At 50.0% G+C, this 20,693-nt stretch overlaps 1 protein-coding gene across 4 annotated transcripts in view; it reads right to left on the minus strand.

Moving 5' to 3' along the window:
- Nucleotides 1-211: 211 nt before the first annotated feature.
- The window catches only part of OGDH (oxoglutarate dehydrogenase), a 67,322-nt gene continuing 46,840 nt past the window's right edge, over nt 212-20,693 (minus strand). For all 4 annotated transcript variants that reach the window (XM_043463462.1, XM_043463464.1, XM_043463465.1 and 1 more), the window contains 17 exons: nt 20,468-20,614; nt 19,877-19,967; nt 19,314-19,493; nt 15,119-15,247; nt 9,861-10,040; nt 9,370-9,522; nt 8,505-8,607; nt 8,214-8,342; nt 7,729-7,879; nt 7,332-7,459; nt 7,004-7,182; nt 6,468-6,539; nt 5,669-5,797; nt 4,972-5,044; nt 1,736-1,899; nt 1,398-1,552; nt 212-1,303 (listed from right to left, as the gene is read on the minus strand). In XM_043463462.1, coding sequence (XP_043319397.1) covers nt 1,183-1,303; nt 1,398-1,552; nt 1,736-1,899; nt 4,972-5,044; nt 5,669-5,797; nt 6,468-6,539; nt 7,004-7,182; nt 7,332-7,459; nt 7,729-7,879; nt 8,214-8,342; nt 8,505-8,607; nt 9,370-9,522; nt 9,861-10,040; nt 15,119-15,247; nt 19,314-19,493; nt 19,877-19,967; nt 20,468-20,614 — 2,284 coding nt within the window. In that variant the 3' untranslated portion in view covers nt 212-1,182. The remainder of the gene's footprint in view (nt 1,304-1,397; nt 1,553-1,735; nt 1,900-4,971; nt 5,045-5,668; nt 5,798-6,467; nt 6,540-7,003; nt 7,183-7,331; nt 7,460-7,728; nt 7,880-8,213; nt 8,343-8,504; nt 8,608-9,369; nt 9,523-9,860; nt 10,041-15,118; nt 15,248-19,313; nt 19,494-19,876; nt 19,968-20,467; nt 20,615-20,693) is intronic.

A 20,693-nucleotide genomic window follows, 5' to 3' on the forward strand; every position in this document is an offset into this window, starting at 1 on the left:
CTGCAATGATAAGGATGGAGAGGCCAGGTGAGGAGGACGACAGTGGCCAATCACCTGGTGCTGCTGGCAACCACAGGGAGGTGGTCGGGAGGGAGGAGGTCCACCCAAGCGCAGCAGGGAGGACAGCCGCTTCCCAGGCAGGCAGAGATGCTGGGGTAGCCTTTTCCTTGGAGGAGACGGCGAAGCAGAAAGAACGACACCATACACAGGCTCAAGGAGAACTCAGTTTTTATGGGTCAAGCCAAATGCAATGCAAAGTTGTTCTTGTTACTTTTTTTTAACCAAAATAAATAAATCAGATTTGTCCCTGTGACGGGTCAGAGGAGCTGGCCCCTTGGCCGTGTGCTGCCCCTCACTCCTGACCCTCCTCTCCCCCTCTGACCAGCTTTGGCACAGCAGAGAGAAGAATGCTTCGGAGTCTCCATCGCGTTGAAGGGAAGAGGAAAGGAGGTGGTTTGGAGGTGAAGGGAGAGCAGGACCAGAGGAGCAGCCGGCACCCCGGATCTGAGCGGCACTTACTGGCCACACCCAGCCCCAGGTGGTGGAGTGTGCATGGCCCTGCACACGGCCGGGACCCTCGGGAGCGGTTGAAGTGGTCACTGCAGAGTGGACCCTCCCGCTCTGTGCCAGGTCAGTCTTGGGCCATCTCCCAGCAGCCGTCCCGCAGCAGTGCCCTTGGTCCACCGCATGGTGAGGGTCCTGCCAGAGCCCACCCACCCCACAAACCCTCAGACAGTGATGGCTCCTGTGAGGGGGTGGGGGGCTCAGCTTGGGGAGAGGAGGCCACCCTTGTCCAGGTGTGGGAACCCCTTGCTGGGTGACCAGGACTGCTGGCATAGGGGGATGCCACATGAGGCCGGTCCTGTAGGGGTGAGCTGGGGGGATGGGGTGGGGGCAGACCTGTCCCTCCCAGGACACCTGCAGGGGCTTCCCTCTCCTCCTCCCGCTCCCCACTGTCTCCATGAAGGCTGCTCAGCTGGACAGAAGTTGTAGAGCCCGGCGGGTATCTGGCTTGGGGGGGCAGCCAAGCACAGGAGGGGGCAACAGCCTAGTTCCTAAGTGAGCACAGGGCGTGTGCGGGAAGGATGGGCACAGGTGCGGGCAGTGCGGAGGCACGATGCTTTAGTTGGAAGCAAGGGGCAGTCGTGAGGTGCAGGGCGGCCCAAGCAGCCCAGGCAGCATCTACGAGAAGTTCTTGAAGGCGTCCAGGTCGAAGGCTGTGTCCAGGAGGCGCTGCAGCTCCGTGAGGTGGGTCTTCTTGTTGCCGGTGGCTGGAGCTGCTGCTGGGTCCCGGCCAGCGTACCTGAGGGCGGCGACAGTGAGGGTGAGGGCCACTGAGGGGGCCGGGGCTCATCACCAGCTAACTCGCGGCCCCAGCTAACTGCCCGCGTCCCTACCACACAGGCTTGGCGCGGCTGATGGTGGTTCGCAGCCTGGGCTTCACGTAGTCGTAGTAGCCTTGGTTCTTGTGCTCCTCCTGGCACCAGGCCAGCTCAGCGTTGGGGTACTTCTGGACCTCCTGCAGCAGGAGGTCGAAGGGGAAAGGCGACAGCTGGGGGGAGAGAGAGAAGCTCCTGTCAGGAGGCGATGCTCAGAGTGACGGGCAAGGCTGGTGGCCCCAGCGGGGAGCGCAGTGACCCCTAAAAGATGCCTATACCAGAACCTCTGGGAGAGCTTGAGGGCCCAGACGCCTGGAGGAGGGCCGCCAGCAGGTCCGAGAACCACGCGCCCTCACCTGCTCGATCCTGGTGATGGCCACCTGCTCCACCATGTCCCGCGCTTTGCGCTCTCGGGTGAGGTCATAGTACACTTTGCCGGTACAGAAGAGAAGTCTCTTGACGTTTCCTGGGTTCTGTGCTGCAGGGCCATCTTCTGGGATCACCCGCTGGAAGTGGGTTCCTACGAGAGAATCCCCATGGCCAGGGGATTTGCTCAGGACTTGGCTGAGGGTGTCTAGGGCCTTCCCTCCGTGAGGTGGGGCTGTACCATGACTGACACCAGAACACAGGGTTTCTGAGGGTTAGGACGCTGCCCGTCCCACCAGCCTGTGATGTCCTTGTATTAATCCACACTGAGAGAGCCTAACAGGCACGGTAGCCTAACAGCCTTGGAAAACAAGTGACATCAGTTCATTCTTCAGAATGGTCTGCCTCAGACTTGGGGGACAGCTAGGACTAGTAGAGCACCCCATGACCGCTCTGCTCAGACTCCTCCTGAGTTTACAAACACCAAAACTTTCCACATTGGAAACTGGAGCAAATATTCAGATGCTCATGGCCTGAACCATCCCTCTGGGAACAAGGCTGACTTCAGAAAGCTGCATTCAAAATGAGGGGTTCACTTAGCGACACATATGCAGCACAGGACATGCTCACATTCATGCTACACATGCAAATGCTAGGATTAGAAGGAAACTACCTTCACACACAAAAAAAGGCCAGATATGAGACACCCACTGTGAACATCATACTCATTGGTGAAAGACTGAAAGCATTGTCTTTAAGATCACAAACAAGGCAAGAATGTCCGTTCTCACCACTTCTATTCAACATAACACTGGAATTCTAGCCAGGGCAATTAGGCAAGAAAAAGAAATAAAAGATATCTAAATTGGAAAGGAATAAGTAAAATCATCTGTTTTATATGTAGAAACCCCTAAAGATTACACACACACACACACACACTTGTTAAAACTAATAGATGAATTCAGCAGAATTACAGGATAGGAAATTAACACTCAGAATTTAGTTGTATTTATATGAACAATCCGAAAGTTAAAAAAAGAAAAAAATCCTATTTGAAATAGCATTAAATAAATAAAATCACTTAGGAATAAACTTAACCAAGAAAATGAAAAACTTGTACACTGAAAACTACAGAACATTACTGAAAGAAGTTAAAGATACCAATAAATGGAAAGTCATTTGTGTTCATGGACTGGAAGACTTAACACTGTCACGATGTTAATACGACCAAAGCAATCTATAGATTCAATGCAATCCTTATCAAAATCCCAAGGACATGGACTTTTTTTGCAGAAATAAAATCCATCCTAAGATTCATGGTATCCCAAAGGATCCTAAATAGTCAAAACTATCTTGAAAAAGAAAAACAAAGTTGGAGGACTCATGTTTCCTGATTTCAAAACTTATTACAAAGCTACAATATCAGAGCGTGGTATTGGCACAAAGACAGATATACAGACCAATGGAGGAAAAGAGAGTTCAGAAATAAAACTTTACGTATATGGTCAGATGATTTTGACAAGAGAACCAATAACATCCAATGGGGAAAGGACAGTCTCTTCAACAAATGGTGCTGGGAAAACTGGATACCCATATGCAAATGAAGCTAGGTCCTTATACCACACAGAAACATTGACTCAAAATGGATTAAAGGCAGACCAAGAGCTGAAACTATAAAACTTAAACACTGAATTTGACAAGGATTTCTTAAGAAAAAAATAGAAAAAGTGGACTTTATAAAAATTAAAGTTTGTACATCAGAAGACAACACAGTTGGGAGAAAATAGTTGCAAGTCATATATCTGATAAGGCATCTATATCCAGTAAATGGAGAGAAATCTCACAACTCAACAACAAAATAAGCAAACTAATTAAAAAATGGGCAAGGATGTACGACATTTCTCTAAAGACAACATACAGATGGCCAGTATGCACATGAAAAGACGCTCAACATCACTAATCATTAGGGAAATGAAAATCAAAATTGCAATGAGATACTACTTCATGGTCACAAGGATGGCTATTGCAAAATAAAGACAGAAACAAAACAGTACTAGTGTTGGCAAGCCATGCAGAGAAACTAGAACCTTGTGCACTCTTGGGAACCACTATGGAAAACGGTATGTTACACTACAAGAGTTACCATATGACCCAGCAATTCTGCTTCTTGGTATATATCCAAAGGAATCAAAAGCAAGGTCTTGAAGAAAGATTGGTACACCCATGTTCATTGTAGCATTATTCCCAATGGCTAAAATGTGGAGGCCACCCAAGTGTCCACTGACAGATGAACAAACAAAAAGTGTATATACCATATACATACAATAGAATACTATTCAGCTTTAAAAAAGAAGGAAATTCTGACACATGCTACAACATGGATGAACCCTGAGGATATCATAAGCTAGTCACATAAAGACAAATATTATACAATTCCACTTATATGCAGTTCCTAGAGGAGTCAAACCTATAGAGACAGAAGGCAGAATGGTGGGTGCCAGAGGCTGGGGAGAAGGGGTGATGGGGAAGTTGCTTTTCTTCAACCAGGGATCAAACCCGTGCCTCGTGCAGTGGAAGTGCTGCATCTTAACCACTGGACTACCAAGGAAGTCCGGTGAATGTGTTTATTAATGCCACTGAACTGTACACTTACAAGTGGCTAAGATGGTAAATTTTATATAATGCATATTTCACCATAATAATAATAAAAATAAAAGGGAAAAAACCAAAGACAGGATTTACCATGATAGAAAACTAAAGGGGGCTCCATGGCTGGCAGCAAGTGGGGATGTGCAGGGCTGCTGCGTGCTGCCAGCGCCTGTCTGCTGTCCGGGTGACACTGCAATGCTGTGGGCCTCACCTCACCCCACTGAGCTGGGTGTTATGTGGCAGGCCCTACCCACCCAGTGCCTCTCCTCTGTCCCTGGCTGCTGTCAGCCCCCGGGAGCAGTGGTCAGGCAGCAGGGTGTACTCTAACCTCGGACTCATTTCACTGCCTCTAAAAGAGTCCTAGGGATGCACCCAGCAAAGGCTGTGGATCCTGGTGGGACAAGAGAAGACATGCTGTTGGACCAATCTGCACACAAGCTCTGACACCCTGGCTGTCGTGTTCAGTGGTCTTTACCCAAGAACCAAAAATGTGGCAAGGACCACAGTGAGACTGACAAGCCCCCTAACACAGCAGCAGTTAAGACCCCCTCCAAATGCCCAGCCCCCTCACGCCTACCTGGAAGCATCTCGTCAAAGTTGGACCTGGCCTCGGGGTGCCGCAGCAGGGACTTCGGGGTGAAGATGATGAGCTGAAACACAGAAGCACAGGCTCATGACAGACCAGGTTCTAAGTATTCCAGAAGGAGGGCAGCAAGGGGCTGCCCAGGCCCATCTCCAGAGCAGGCCCTCCTGCTGCCCTCCTGGCTCTATAGTCAGGAGGAGCGCAGGTCTGAGGCGAAAAGAGGAAACAGGATGATGCTGTTTGCCCCTGGGCTCTCCTCCTGTGCCCTGAGATGTTGGGCTCTGCTCAGCTAGGCACCCTCTCCTCCAGGGCCCGCCCCAGTCTGCTCAGAAGCCTTGGCACCGCTACCCTATACCTGGGAAAGACACCCGAGCCTTTCCTGGGTGTCCCTGCCTGTGGCCAGGGCTGCCCTGCTCCATGGGCCTGACCGGCCCTGCACGGTTACCGGCAGCAGCAGGAAGCATTCTCCCCTTGGACCCTTCACACACACGCCCACTCACCCTTCAACACCCTGCCCAGGAGCCTGCTTCCTGAGGACCCTCTGTTCCTTGGCCCCCGAGGTGGGGCTCACCTCTCCTCCAAGCTCAACACACTACCTACAACCACCCGCTCACATGTTCATCCTCCCATTGGGCTGGGGCCCTGGAGTCCTCAGGCCAGGCCTCTCTGAGCAGGGACACCCCCAACTGACCGGCTTCCGGAAGGGCAGGAGAATCTGGCGACGTAGCACGTGGAAGAAGTTGCCAGGGGTAGAGCAGTTGACAACAACCCAGTTGCAATCATACAGCTGATTTATGTCAAAGTTGGCTTCCTTAAGGTCCTATAGCAAAGAGGTAGAAGGCCAGAGGCCCAATGGCTCTAAGCACCCTGCTGTGGGAGGCACTGAGGCAGACAGCTTCAGAAGGCCCCGGGTCCCAGCCTTAGGCACCTCAGCTCCCTCTGAGATGCATGCAAAGGGGACACAGACAGAGCTCAGCCAGCCAGCTCTAAGCTCTGAATGGAATTCTCAGTCCCACATTTATCCCTATGTCTCTGAAAACTACTGCCTGGCCTAGGACAGACACAGGGTCTAGCTAAAACCAATTCAGATTTTCCTTAGAAACTGACTCCCAGTAATTTCCTCTCAGCTCTTGAAGTTTCACTAAAATCACCCCAGAGTTCTTTCCTCTAAAATGTCTCCTTGGGGAACTCCCTGGCGGTCCAGTGGTTAGGACTCTGAGCTGTCACTCCCGAGCGCGCAGGTTCAATCCCTGGCCAGGGAACTAAGATCATGAAAGCTGCAATAAATAACTTGCCTGAATCAAAACACAGACAGTATTACTCCTAAAAGCTTCTGCTGCAGGAAGCAGCCTGGTACTGTCTTCTATGCTCTGAAGAGGCCTCTCATTTCCAGGACACAAGCAGGCTTGGGCCCACCTATGACTCCTGAGAGGGACAGATCAGTGGTACCTTCAGAGGTGCCCACAGATGCCCAGGTGGTGGCTACTTACCGGCAGGACGTCTGGATCATCATTGCACATCTGCAGGAACCTCTCTGGCCTGGCGGAGGAATGTTCCGGGCCCTGGAACCAGACACACAAGTTACAAATCAGGAGCTTCCTCCATTCTGACAGCTGCATTCAGTACTTCTCTTCCTTAACCAACTTGCTCATTTCTGGTCTGAAAAACACCAAGTTATCTCTTTCCTGCCAACAGTTTAATTCCTTCTCCTCCTGCCTATGGAGTGGAGGAGGAGTTTCCACATCAGGACAGGGCCGAGTACTCCTGGCTCCTCATGACTTCCAAACTGGAGTGTTAAGAAAACCCCTCACAGGGCCTGGGGGAGGAGAGAGGGAGAGCACGGGGACTGCCTGAAGCTGAGCGGGCCCCAGCCACACCCCCACTTCTTATCCAGAACTGAGCAGAACCTGCCTCTTGCCTCCAAGGAGGTGGGGAACACCAGCAGAGCCTGCACCGTGCCAGTCTCGGGACCAGGGTCCCAGGCAGGCCCTTCCTAGGTCTGCCAGGGAAGGGGTGGGGGGCTCACCATGCCCTCCATGCCGTGGGGCAGCAGCAGCACGATGCCGTTCTGCCGCACCCACTTGGCTTGTCCCGGGCAGATGAACTGGTCGATGATGCACTGGGCCGTGTTATGGAAGTCACCAAACTGGGCCTCCCAGAGGACCAGGGCGTTAGGACTGGCCATGGCAAAACCCAGCTCAAAGCCTGCAGAGCAGGAGGAAGGGAGGAGACCGGACAGCAGTCAGCTGGTGGGTGGGAAGGGGAGGTGGGGAGGAGGGGGTGGTTGGGGAAGCAGTGGGGAGAGGGTGGCTGGGGAGGACAGGGAGGAGGGCCTCGCGGGCCCTAGTGCTCACCCAGGACCCCGTACTCGGACAGTGAGCTGTTGCACACGGTGTAGGGGGCCTGGTTGGGCCAGAGGTGGTTCATGGGGATGCAGGTTCTCTTGTCCACGTTCTGGTCGTGCAGGACATGGTGGCGATGGCTGCGGCAGAACAGCACAGATTAGCAGGCAGGAGCTGGCCCTGCACGCGGCTCAGACTAGACCCCACGCACAGCCGCTGCTGGGGGCACAAAGCCTCATTCTTAACAAAAGCATCTAATCAGAGCAGGAATAGGGTGCTTCTGGGCCTGAGACAATGGGATCTAATGACTGCTTCCTGGCAGTGATTTTCATCTGGAAGACAAACACCACAGCCCTTCTTTTGCATCTCCTCCGCTCTGAAGGGCCCACAAGAACACCAAGGCCATTACCTAAAAGTGCCCCGCTCCACATCCTGGCCGCTCAGCCGGATATGGATGCCCTCCTTCAGTAGGGAGCCAAAAGCCATGTACTCCGCCAGAGCCCAGTCCACAGTCCTGTTCTTCACCAGCTCCCCACGGGTCTTCAGGATCCGGCTCAGCCCTGCAGAGACAGACGGTGTTCACCAGCTGCCCCGAACACCCTCTTAGGACAAGAGCTCCCTGCGGGCCCAGCTTCTGGGATCCAGAGTTGCCAGAAGAGTGGCAGACCAGGGAGGCTGTGACATCCCATGCCTTCATCCACTGCTCTGCTGGCTGAGGACCATGCCGGGGCAGGGGTGAGGAGACAGGCTACCCTCATCCAACCACCCTTGCACGGCCTTGAACGAGGCAGGAACCTGAGCCAGACGGGGACCAGTCTCAGGCCAGAAGGGAGTCAGCACTACTTCTGAAGGCCTGAGTGCTGGCCGAGGCGGGGCGGGGCAGGGCACCCTCACCTCCGTGAATGGTGAAATCCTCCACAGGCACGGAGCTGGCCACGTTCCCAATGTGTGTGAGAATGTCCTCCGTCAGGCCCGTGGAGGGGCAGGTCATGCTCCTCGGCTGCCCGTCCAGGGTGAAGAAGCCTGGGGCAGAAAGGGCAGGCTGACATAAGGAACCTTGGATGTGTGAAATGCTGCTGAGAGGTGGCCGAGATCTTCTTCCCTTGAGAGCGGCAGTCGGGGGTCCGATTCTGGGACCCATGGGGTGTGGGCGGAAGGGGTTCACCGGTGGCGTGCCTCACTCACCAGGCCAGGGGGAGTCCAGCCAGTGCTTGATGTGCAAGATCTTTTCGTCCTTGGACCTGGTGAAGGCCTCCTCACAGATCTTGTCATACTTGGAGATCTCCTCCTAGAGGATCGGGCACAATGCAGCCGTCAGCACTGCCCTGCACAGGGCATGCCGGGCACCCAGCCAGCACACACCGAGCCAGGGCACACCAGCACCTTCCCGGTGCAGAGTCCCTCAGACCCCACGGACCCCTGGCTTCTCCTCCCAACACGCATCACCTCTGGGAGATCTGTGGGAAGCCTGGTAGTGTTTCCGTCCCAGCGGCTCCTTGTCCACTGCGGGCTGTGGGTCCTGCTCACCCTCCCTCCAGTCTTCCTGATGAACTGGTCCAGTTCTCGGGCTCTGAGCACAGCCCCAGGAGGACTGAGCCTGAGTGCCATCTTGGCACCTGCCCTGATCCCAGCACCAGCCTCACTCACAGGCCCCTGACTCTGCGTGCTCAGGACCTGCACTGCTCATCTTTCTCCATCACTCTGCATGGGCCTTTCCTCTCATGACCAGCCAGAGAGATCAGCTCGCAGAAGGCCTTTTACTGAGCTGGGTCCCTCACCACCCTCTCACCCCCTCACCCCTCTGCACTGGGCTCCGTGAGCCTCAGAGGCCAAGGTGAAGTCCTCTCAGGTCCCACCTCCCTCATGGAACTAACTCCTCAGTAGCCTGGACCTTCCAGGTTATGTGCTAAAATGCTGTAGTTGTAAATATTTCACACGTTCTCAATTGGATCCTAAGTGCTCTGCAGAAGTGAGCACTGGCCCTGTGGTGGGTCTTCTGTATCCCCCCTTGGCTCCGGAAAGACCCACGAGGACAGAGCCAGGTACGCACCTCGTACTCAGGCTGATTGACCACACCCTGCGACACCAGCAACTCTGCATACTTCTGTAGCACGGGCTTCTGTTTGCGGATCTGCTTGTACATCAGCGGCTGGGTGAACATGGGCTCATCCATCTCGTTGTGGCCGTTGCGCCGGTAACACACCTGGGCACACCGGGAGACCCCAGCATCAGGGACCATGTCGGTCAGGACCCAGGACCTATGAGGACCTGTCCCATTTCTCCTAGTTGACACCTCAGTTGACCTCCTCTAGAATTAGGGTCCTATCTCCCTCTCCTTCACACACTAGAGTTGCTTTGACTGTCCCCCGATGAAACAAGAATGACCTGGGACTATCTTGGGACAGGACCCCAATTACCTTCTTGCCCAGATTGGGGCAACCAAGCCAAAGACACAGGAGCTCTCGGGAGGGGAAGGGAGGTGTCCCCTGGCCCTAGGGAGCCCTAACCCCTCTCTCCAGGACACAGGCTAAGGTCACTCACCAGGTCCACCACCACATCCTTGTGGAAGGTGCTCCTCCACTCGGCTGCAACTTTGCACACATACATGACTGCCTCTGGGTCATCCGAGTTCACGTGGAAGATAGGGGCATTCACCACTCGGGCCACATCAGTGGGGTAGGGTGAGGAGCGCGCCATGCGCGGGTCTGTGGTGAAGCCGATCTGCAAGGGATAGGCAGCTTGGCCAGGGGGCTTGGCACACTGCTAAGCATTATCGGGACAGAAGTAGGGTGGGCCAGGGCAAGTCTACCCCCAGGTCAATGGCAGGGTGGGGACAGGGCTGGGGCGAGAGTGGATATGTCTGAGGGTGAGGGTGGGGCTAATGGCAGACAGGGCAGAGCCGAAGGCCACCTGCTGGAGGTCACTTGACTGCATGTGGCCTACTCTTGAGACAGTCCCTAAAGGGCTATTTAAAAAAATTTTTTTCTTTTTTCCTATTCTGGTAACAAAATTCATACCTGTTGAATAGAGTTTGGAAGAGAGTATGAAAAATTAAAATCATCTATATTCTACCAGTTTCAGTGTAAATATCTTGATGCCTTCCTTTCTAGATGTTTTCTTTGCATGCATACACATATCAATATAAATATAAAATTTCAGATCCTACTATTGCTGTAATTTTGTACTCTGTTCATTAACATGAGTATTTTTTCTTTGAAAAGAAAATTTAAAGGTCTCATCACTTAGATACATTAAAACTTAATCATATATTTGTAATTTTATAATCTGCATTTAAAACTTGTTTTTATGAACTAATTCAAACATCCAAAAAGTATGATACTACATGGCCCTGAAAGTAGAGGACATAGTTTCCACATGTTGCTATATGTATTCCATATGTCGGTAAACAATATATAGATATCTTAGGTTTGTTGTTGATGTTTAGTTGCTAAGTCGCATCCAACTCTTTGCAACCCCACGGACAGTAGCCCGCTAGGCTCCTCTGACCATGGAATTCTCCAGGCAAGAGTAACAGGAGTGGATTGCCATTTCCTTCTCCAGGGGATCTTCCCAACCCAGGACTGTAACTCGAGTCTCCTGCATTGCAGGTGGATTCTTTACCACTGAGTCACCAGGGAAGCCCCTTCTTAGGCTTACTGATTATTAAAATTAAAAAGGCTTACTGATATCATTTCCAGTTCATGAAAAAGTTGGAAGCTACAGAGAACTCCCAGATTCTTTATTCAGATTCAACAATGATTCCCATTTTGCCCCTTTTATTATATACACTCTTTCCGTTACACACACGCACTCACACACACACACATTTTTTCTGAACCATTTTCAGGTAAGTTGTAGACCAAACGACTGTCCCTAGTCCTTAAAACATGGACACAGCCTTATCAGCCGTGGTACAGTTCTCAGTTCACGCAGTTTAATATTATAGAATATTGTTATAAGACCCCTCAGTATACACATTTCATCAATAGTCCTAATGATATACAGTCTTTCCTGCCTCAGCCTAGTACTCAATCCAACACTTCATTGTGCATTAGTTACCACCTCTCTGTGGTCTCCCTTAATTTGGAAGGCTCCTTACTTTTTTTGGTTTTCATAACAAACATTTTGGAAGAGTATCTCCATGTCTTTTAAACTATAGAGGTATACATTCTCTGTACCTTACATATGGTAGCATATTCTTTATGTGGTACAGATTCTTTGCAACTTGCTTTCTGTTCAAATTTATATTCATGGTTCATCCAGGTTGAAACATGGACCTCTCCTTTCCTAGCAGAGCTTGGTGAAATCTAAGTACTAAATGGTACCACAGTTCATTTATCCATTCTCCTGTCGGTGGATGTTGTTTCCAACTTATGATTAATACACTGTTACTGTACACATTTCTACACCGGTTTTCTCCAGCAAACACTTGAGTTATCTGCAGTCCTCCTAGGAAGGGAAAACTAAGCCACAGGGTCTGAGCTCTACACCCAAATACCCTCAAGCACTCTCCTACGTGGCTGGGCCATGCAGCCTTCCCCAGCAGCAAGGGTGCCCTGCATTTTCACTCACCATACTGCGAATGTTTCACCAGGATATTAAATATTTTAATGATTATGTAATACTGTTTCCTACAGTTTTGCCAAAATTTATACAAAGACTCGTTGGTTTTGATAAACATTCTTATACAAAAATAGTTTGTATCTGATGGCTTCCTTAGGAGAAAAATGTAGAAGGGGAAATCCTAGGTGTGTTCTTAGAGAAATGAGAGCCTCAGCCAAGCAGGCCTCTCTTTTCCTGCTACAGATCTTCTTAACTGACCCCACATCATGACAGATGGTACCAAAACCAGCAGAAAGACTAAAAAAAAATTAGTAAAACTGTAGGTTTTTACAGAAGTTTGAGAGTTCTTTATTTATGATGAATTGCTTTTACATAAACTCCTTTATCACACTGACTAAAGAAAAGATTAGAACTAGCCAGACACCGATGAGAACATTAAAAAATGATGTACCAGCGAGAATTCTGAAAAACACTTACAGAGACCATGCACAATCCCATGGTCTATCTGGGACTCCCCACAGGGAGATGTGGGTAGGCACCAGGTAAGATAGGAATCATAGCATGCACGTTATAGCTAGAACCTCACAGAAAGTGAACTGCTTCAAAGTTTTGAGGTCTCAGTCCCCCAGAGGCCCTCCTCAATATCTGCCACTGTTACTGACTTCTGTATCTTTAAGCACACACAGATAGAGCTGTACTCCACATTCTGCTCTACTTCGCCCCCCCCCCCATTTAATATATCTTACAGATGATTTCAACAGTATAAACAGATCCATTCTTTCACATGGCTTTTATTACACTGTGGTTGCTGTTAACTTACATTAGTGCTTATTTATGCGTGTGTGCTAAGTCAATTCAGTCATGTCTGACTCTTTGCGACCCCACGGACTGTGGCCCACCTAGCTCCTCTATCTATGGGATTCTCCAGGCAAGAATACTGAAGTGGGTTGCCATGCCCTCCTCCAGGGGATCTTCCCAACCCAAGGATGGAACCTGTGTCTATTATGTCTCCTGCAATGGCAGGTGGGTTCATTACCACTAGCACCACCAGTCTCTATTCTAAACACTCTATGTATATGTATACTGATTTATATGTATTAATTCATTAAAGCTTTGTGACACATGTATAGATCTATCATAAATTACTTACCAGCTCCCTACTGATGAAGTGGTACAAGTTTTGGTTTCCAGTCTTGCTGCAGCATTGTGGGGGCATCCCCACAATGCCCCTCCATATGATTATTTATTTCAGCTTTACATATTTACATCTTTCTTCCAGTTTCATTGAGATATTAATTGTGCAGCATGATACACACACACACACACACATATTGTGACTGAACTGTACGGCTTACAGGATCTTAGTTCCCCGACCAGGGACTGAACTTGTGCCCCCTGGAGTGGAAGCGTGGGGTCTCAACCACTGGACTGCCAGGGAAATCCCCTAGACAAAATTTTAAAAGTATTTGGCACCTCTCCTGCTTGCCAGGATCCATAAGAGATTACCAAATAGATTCTGCCATCAGAATATATAATCCAAAAAAAAAAAAATCTCCTGAGATGAAATTCATCTGACTCTGGAGACTACATATAGAAAAACTTTTCTCTTAAAAACAAACAAACAAAGAAAAAAAACCCTCCCTGTGTCTTGGGGCTTCCAATCCCTTTGAATAATCTTTGCTCTACTGTTTCCAGACTGAAGACCATGCTGCTGGCAACTCAGTTCCTACCCAACAAGGACTAAAGACTATCTGTCGGTGGTCATCTGAACAAAACACAGTGCAGCGATGCATTGTTTTTTAGACCTTTCTCTTTCTTTGGCGTTTTTCTAATACTGTTTTTTAAAAGAAGCAATTCAAGTATCAACTCTCAAGCAAGCTATTCAACTCTCTGCTCAATTTTCTCCTGTGTAAAATGGGAATGATAGCACCTACCACATGGGTAAGACAGGGATCATGCTTTAAGTTAGAGGATATGAAGTCACTAATTTAGTCTGGCACATGGTAGGCACTCAACAAGCAGTAGCTGTTATATTGTGTGTTACATTCATCCTTAATGCTCCTTGTCTTGTTTGTATTTGACATTGTACACTTTAAGTTCTTGGGCATTCACTATGTACTGATTACCACATTTACTTTCATGTTTAAATTTTCCCTTCTTCCTGTCTATTTCTTGCTGGGACAGTTGCAACTATTTGTCTTCCTCTAACTCATTCCACATATATCAACAAACCATCTTCATAAATCAAACTGTCTCGTCACTTCCTGGCTTTGGTCCTCCGAGGGCCTCTCAACACATCTGGAGTTAGACCCTCTTTCTTGGGGGCCATGCAGAAGCAGCTGGTGGCTGCTTTCTCTCAAAAAAACCCCTGAAGCCTTAGATGTGACAGCCTCATCACCTCCCTTGGACAGAGGGGACCCTTCCCTGACTTGCTCCTGCCCCCTAACATTTGCCTACTTGACCTTGCATTTCCACCTAAAGGTCAAATCCTCTGAGAAACATCTGCAGGCTAACCCAGTAGCTGGTAGGCCCCCTGCCCCCTCACCCAGAACGATAAGCTCTATAATGACAGGGAACGCGCCCTTTCTCTGCCTGTTACCTGACACAGTGCCAGGACTTAAAGGAACTCAAGTATCTGTTATATCAAAGTTCACACAAGTTGGTGAGATGAACTCTTGGATGCATGGCACAGGAAATAACAGATATAAACTATGTTATATGTTTTAGAGTTGGACAGAGATATTTACTTATAAGAATGTTCAACAAGCATTATTTAAAACTGTGAAAAGTGAGAATCTTAATTAAAAGTCTAACAACACAGCAATATGTTTTATGAAACAACCTATAATGTATATTGTCATCAAAATTAATATTTTAAAAGTATGTAATGACATGAGAAAACACTGTAGTAAATAAGAAGTGGATGTAAAACTGTGCATATAGAACCCCAGTTTCTTAAGAAAGAAAAGCCATCCAAATGCTTGTGGGTCTAGTAGAAAATATTCTAAAATAATATCATGCTCTTAAAACAGCATAATTAACATCTCTCTACTTTAAAGAAAGTATCCTGTTTGTCCAAGTTTATTAATCAGAAAACAAAAAATGTACTAAATGATAAGAAGATGTCCCTCTAAGTAAGACTGACGTGAGCACAGAAGCCTCAGGACAAAGTCTAACTGCTGATGTGGCCTCCTTAGCCTTCTCTGCTGCAAAGATCCCAGGGCCACCCAGGTTACCTGGTTGTTGACGACCACGTGGACAGTGCCATGAGTCGTGTAAGACGGCAGGTCACTCAGGTGGAAGGTCTCATAAACGATGCCCTGGCCAGCAAATGCGGCGTCCCCATGCAGAAGGATGGACATGACCTACAGACAGGCAAAGGAGAACCCAAATCTGACGTGGTCCTGACCACCGTGTCCACAAGGCACGTGGAGAGTACGTCATAATCCACTTTTCAAAAAATGATGTAGTATTTGTTTTTGGCTGTGCTGGGTCATTGCTGCTGTGTGGGAGTGACTTTCTAGTTGTGGTGCACGGGCTTTTCACTGCGGTGGCTTCTCTTGTTGCAAAACACGGACTCTATGGCACAAGGGCTCAGCAGTCATGGCTCCTGGGCTCTAGAGCATAGGCTCAGTAGTTGGCACACAGGCTTAAATGCTCTGCGGCATGTGGGATATTCCCGGCCCAGGGACCGAACCCATGTCTCCTGCACTGCAAGTGGATTCTTTACCACTGAGCCACCAGAGAAGCCCCAAAATGATGTATTTTGAGATCATTTAAAACTTAGAAAGAAAAGGGCAGGAAAGCACAAAGACCCCCAGGCCCCTCCCAGCCCCTCTCCCCTGTGATGTGTTCCAGGTGGTGCGCGCCATGTCTGCACACCCACCACCCTACCACCATCTGCAAAGCCAATGCCCACTGCCCCTGAACCCACCACGCAGGGCCCTTTCATAAGGAAAGCAATGCTGGCCCAGAGCCCATCCTCCCCAGGTCCCATGCAGACGTGCTCTCAGGACCACGCCTCTTCAGCTTCTCGGATCTGGAGCAGCCCCTTATCTCTCCCATCTCCACATTCTGGACAGGCCTTGGGCTCCAACGGTCCTTCGTGAACAGACTCAGGAATGGCACATGCCACACCTGGGACACCCGAGGTGGCCTGCCCCTTTTGAATGCAGACAGGTAGTTGTCCAGGTTTCTCCCTTTAAACTCACCATTTCTCCTCAGTAAGCAGCACAGTGAGGAGAACCTTTACATCCTGCTCCTCACCACACCCCCACCCACCCAGCAGCCTCTGTGGCACCTCCTAGATGCTGCCAGGTGTCACCCCTACCTTTATGCACTCGTGTTACGTAATAGCGTTCTCTGCTCAACCTTTATTTGTATTAATATGTGCTCACGGATTCCTGTTGTATTCAATGGGCTGTAACTGACTAGTTTCAGTAGTTACTTTGACACTCACATCGTCCTGGACTTGGTGTGGGAGCCCCATGCCGTCTAAACAGGCTCCAGGGTTCATGGTGGGGGTGGCTCCCCGCTTTCTGGCACAAGAGCTTCTCAGACTCCTGCCCAGCCCTGGAATCGGACATTTCTCTAAGGAGCCTGGTTCCTTCAGTGGAGGATCACATTTAAGACTATTTGTGTGCTCATCACTACTAGAACACCATCACTTCTAGGCTCTTTCAGCCCAGAGCCAAAAAATGGATACTCAGTTCACATACAGAGATTTCTAAATTTATACACTGTATAACTACAACACCTCCAATTCCAATCCTTTTTCTGTGCCTTCCTCCTTCCACATCTATAAACACCTCCTGCACCGTGAGACTCACTCGCACTGTCCTCTACATTACCTGCTGGCTTGGTGCCCCCGTGACCCCACCACCCCTACTCGTTGATGCCCTCTTGCTGGGTGTCCTCAGCTCCTGTCACTTCCCTGGTTCTCACGCCAGGAAGGGAAGGTCCATGTGCTCTTCAGAGACAAAATCTAGATTCTTTTTGTAGCAGACCCCATGTGTCCTGCCATGGTGGCTGCAGGAGCGCTCTCTAGGACAGGCAGAAATAGACACAAGTGCTGGGTTTGACAGGGACCACCTCAGAGGACGGAAGCTTTGCCAGGTCCCAAACAGCCGGGGGACACAGCGCCTCTCCTGATCACCAGGGTGCAGGCTGCTTCTCTGCAGAGCCTTCTCTATACAACCCTGGCCCCCTGCCTTTGGGCACTTCAGGCTAGCCTCCCCATCCTCTCGCCATTTCTCTTGATCTTCTGGTGAAGCTGTACTGGGCCACTCGCCAGGCTACCTGTCGTCCCTGTAGTCTCCAGCGTGCTACCGGCTGCTGAAATCATACTCCTACCTACTCCTTTCTGCCTGCAGCACTGGGGAGCTGTTTTCCCACATGAACGTCCCAAGGGCCAACCCTGAGCCAAGCTGGGTCAAGCTCAATCTTGCACCAGCTTACAGAACAACCTTGGCCACATTTATAGAAATTACATATTTTTTTTCTGAAACACTCAAGGTTATGTAACAAATACTCCAGCTTCCTGGATTCTGGGTTTAACAGAAATCAGGTAATTGCCTAGAGGTTTGTGATGAGTAGCAAGGACGGCAAGTGTGGAGGACTGGTGGGGTCTGACCCATCCACTGAGCAGGGCAAGGGTGGGTTCAGAGAGAAGGGTAAGGCTGGGGGCCTCTGGGCATGGGCCATTCACACTGGGCAGGGCACACCTGTAGACCGGGCACTCCCTCAGACAAGCACCTGGCGACCACATGGGGCTAACCAGCCTCTCCTGGCCTCACAGCATTGATTGCTGTGATCATCTGAAGCATGTTAGATATCCTCCATCGCTTTTGTCTAGTTATTTCATTACTTTTCAGGGTGTTTCCAGCATTCTGATCAAGCGATGCCTGAATGGCTGTGTGTCTATAATTTATGAATGTGAATATCATGTAATGTTTTCTGCCATCTTGTTCCCCTCCCCGGCCACAAAAGCCTTGGCAAGTGTCCCAGCCATGGACAGCAGAAATGCTGGAGGTACCAGTCACTGATGTTGCTCTCCTCCCCATCCTTCCCCCACCACAGTGTCACTGGTGGCCTCGGGGGCTGCACAGGAAGCCACTTCCTGCCTGTTTGGAGCTTCTGTGGCACCGTCCAGGCTCCCAAGCCCAGGGAAGTAACTCTCATGTCCCAACTTCCTCCCCACGGGCTATAAGCTTTCTCTGTGGTGCAGGAACCACTTCCTATTCCCAATGCCACCTCCGGCTGGGACCCCATTACCCTCAAACCATCCAAACACAGTATGAATAGAGTTACAGTGTCTTGAATTAAAGAACCTAGTAAACTAATAATTGGCTCCACCTCTAAAAAGTCTGAGGCTCACCAGGGCATCCTTCGGCCAGGCTGCCTCCCACCCACTTCCTCCCTGTTCTGCCCATAGCACCTCCCCCACCTGCCGCCATCTTTGTCCATCTTTCATCTCTGGGGAACATTCTTTTCTTCCCATCTACCTAAGTCCTGCTGTTTCTTTAATTAAATATGACAATTATCTGCTCTATCAATGAGAAGATTCGACTGCTTTTCATTCCACTTCCTTCCATACCCATGTATTCCTCTTCTGAAGTTCCTTACCAGTTAACCTGCAGTTTTACATCACAATGTGTATGTTCTATTAGCTTTCTCACATGTGACCCTGTTTCTAGGAAGAATAGATGCTTGAGAGCACGGTGGTGATGCTGACTTCAAACACGCCCCAGGATGCTCACACAGACACTACAGAAAGTTGATTTTCCTGATTGCTTGGCTTTGAGGTTGTCAATAGTAAGAACTATATAATTTGTAAAAGACAGACTTATACTTAGAGATCAAACAAGGACAGTTACAATCCATTGAGGATTTCTGTATACCAGCAGGCTGGCTAATCAATATTAAGCACTCACCATCACATATCTGGAAAATGCTGGTACTAGGGCCATCCAAACCTAGAGCTATTCTCCACCTCTGTACTAGGACAATCCAGACCTCGAGCTGTTCTCCATCTCTAAACAGTGCCACCCTAATACTGACTGGGCCATCTCTCCTCCTATCTGTCAGCTTCACAATTCTTCCTTTAGGCTCACCCACACCTCTTCCTTAAGACCCTCTCCTCTTGTTCAATGACAAAACCTCTTTGATCATCATGATTATTTTGCAAGATTAGCTTCTCCACAGGTGTGATGACAACAAAAGCAAACTACTCCCCACCTAGCCCTGGTGGTCACAACTTGGGAGGAAGTGTATCTGTAACTGGGACTGGTTTACTATTGCTACTCTTTGGAAGTTCACTCAGAACATTTTGTTCAATTTCGGAAATGTGAGGTCTGAGGCATGCCTGTGGCTGTGAGCCTGTCCTGGACTGTCTGGCCTCAGGACTGCCCCTGGCCAGCTCAATTGTCTCACCTTCTTCCCCTCAGTGTCCCCGCAGTAAAACTGCTCAGCTTTGGTCTTGCCCATCACCACAGGATCGGCAGCCTCCAGGTGGGAAGGGTTTGCCACCAGCGACAGGGTGATGTTCCTGTCGGTCACACGGTTGATCCGCCGGTGATACATGCCCAGGTGGTACTTCACATCTCCAGAGCCCTGCCGGCACAAACGGTGAGGCTTTTACCGAGGCAGGGAGACGCTTACCCTCTGTGACAGCCCTGTCCTGTGTTACTTCTACACCCAGAACTCTCATTCCTAGAAGGATGGGAAGGCTTTTTCAAGAATGGCTCCACCCAGGGTACAAGCAGGAGGTCCCTCAACTAGAGGGCCACATCCCCACCCCCGGCAGGGAGAACTGTGGGGGCTGCCAGGCCTCTCATCTCTCTTTTCTGTGGGAGGTCAGCCACTGGCCACTTCCTTTTTTTGTGAGTGGTATAGAGGATCCTAGATCCCATAAGTCCTTCTGGAGAAATAAATGAAGTCAGGGTCTCGTGTGGGTTGGAGCTACACTAGTTTCTAAAAGAAATCAGGTATCTCACCTCATCAGCTGCCTCCAGCTTTGAGTCGAACTGACAGAAAATCTGCTCCAGCTCCTTCCTGATGACGTTCGCAAGCACATTCAGTCTCCCCCTGGACACATAGGAGTGAGCAGGGTCTGAGCTGGGCCCTGGGCAGCAGGCAATGCTGTTTTATCCCCTTTCTTGAGGTACAGGCAGTGCCTCAGTCTGCAGCCCAAGAGGAGCTGAGACGATAGCTGAGGGGGGACACTTGGCCTCTGCTTGCCTGGCATTCAAGGCCATGACGAGGTAGGAGGAAGAAAAGGAGAAAACAGAGAATGCTGCCAGCCTGCAGTGAATGCGCCATCCTCGGCCTCCTCAAGCTGAGGTCTCTGCTTTGTGTCACCAAGCCACCTTCCCTCTAGGTTAACCTCCCTCACCTGTGATCCCAACACGGTCATGAGGCCAAGATGTCTGTCTACAACCACCTATGGCCTCAAGTGTGACTGTGACTGCCCAATGAGGGGTTGCTGTGACGATGGTCGTCTGGGGGCAGGGATTAGGGTTACTGTATACCAGGCTTGCCCAGTGCCCCGCTTCTGTGCTCCAGATGCTCACAGGGTGGTCAGGTACCTGTGTGGCATCCCCATGATCACGTAGTCCACTCCGTTCTCACTGGACTTGTCAATGATGGTCTTGAGGGCAGGAATCAGTACCTCGCAGCCTTCCAGACCAAAGCGCTTCTCAGATGACCACTTCCGCTGCAGGAACTCCTCAAACCTGGACAGAAACTAAGCCACCCTGAAGAGGCATGTCAGCAGGGACAACCTTGCTCTCACAGAGCTGTGGCCATGCCCCA

Source organism: Cervus canadensis, chromosome 3 (assembly GCF_019320065.1).
Source record: "Cervus canadensis isolate Bull #8, Minnesota chromosome 3, ASM1932006v1, whole genome shotgun sequence".
Classification (NCBI taxonomy): Eukaryota; Metazoa; Chordata; class Mammalia; order Artiodactyla; family Cervidae; genus Cervus; species Cervus canadensis.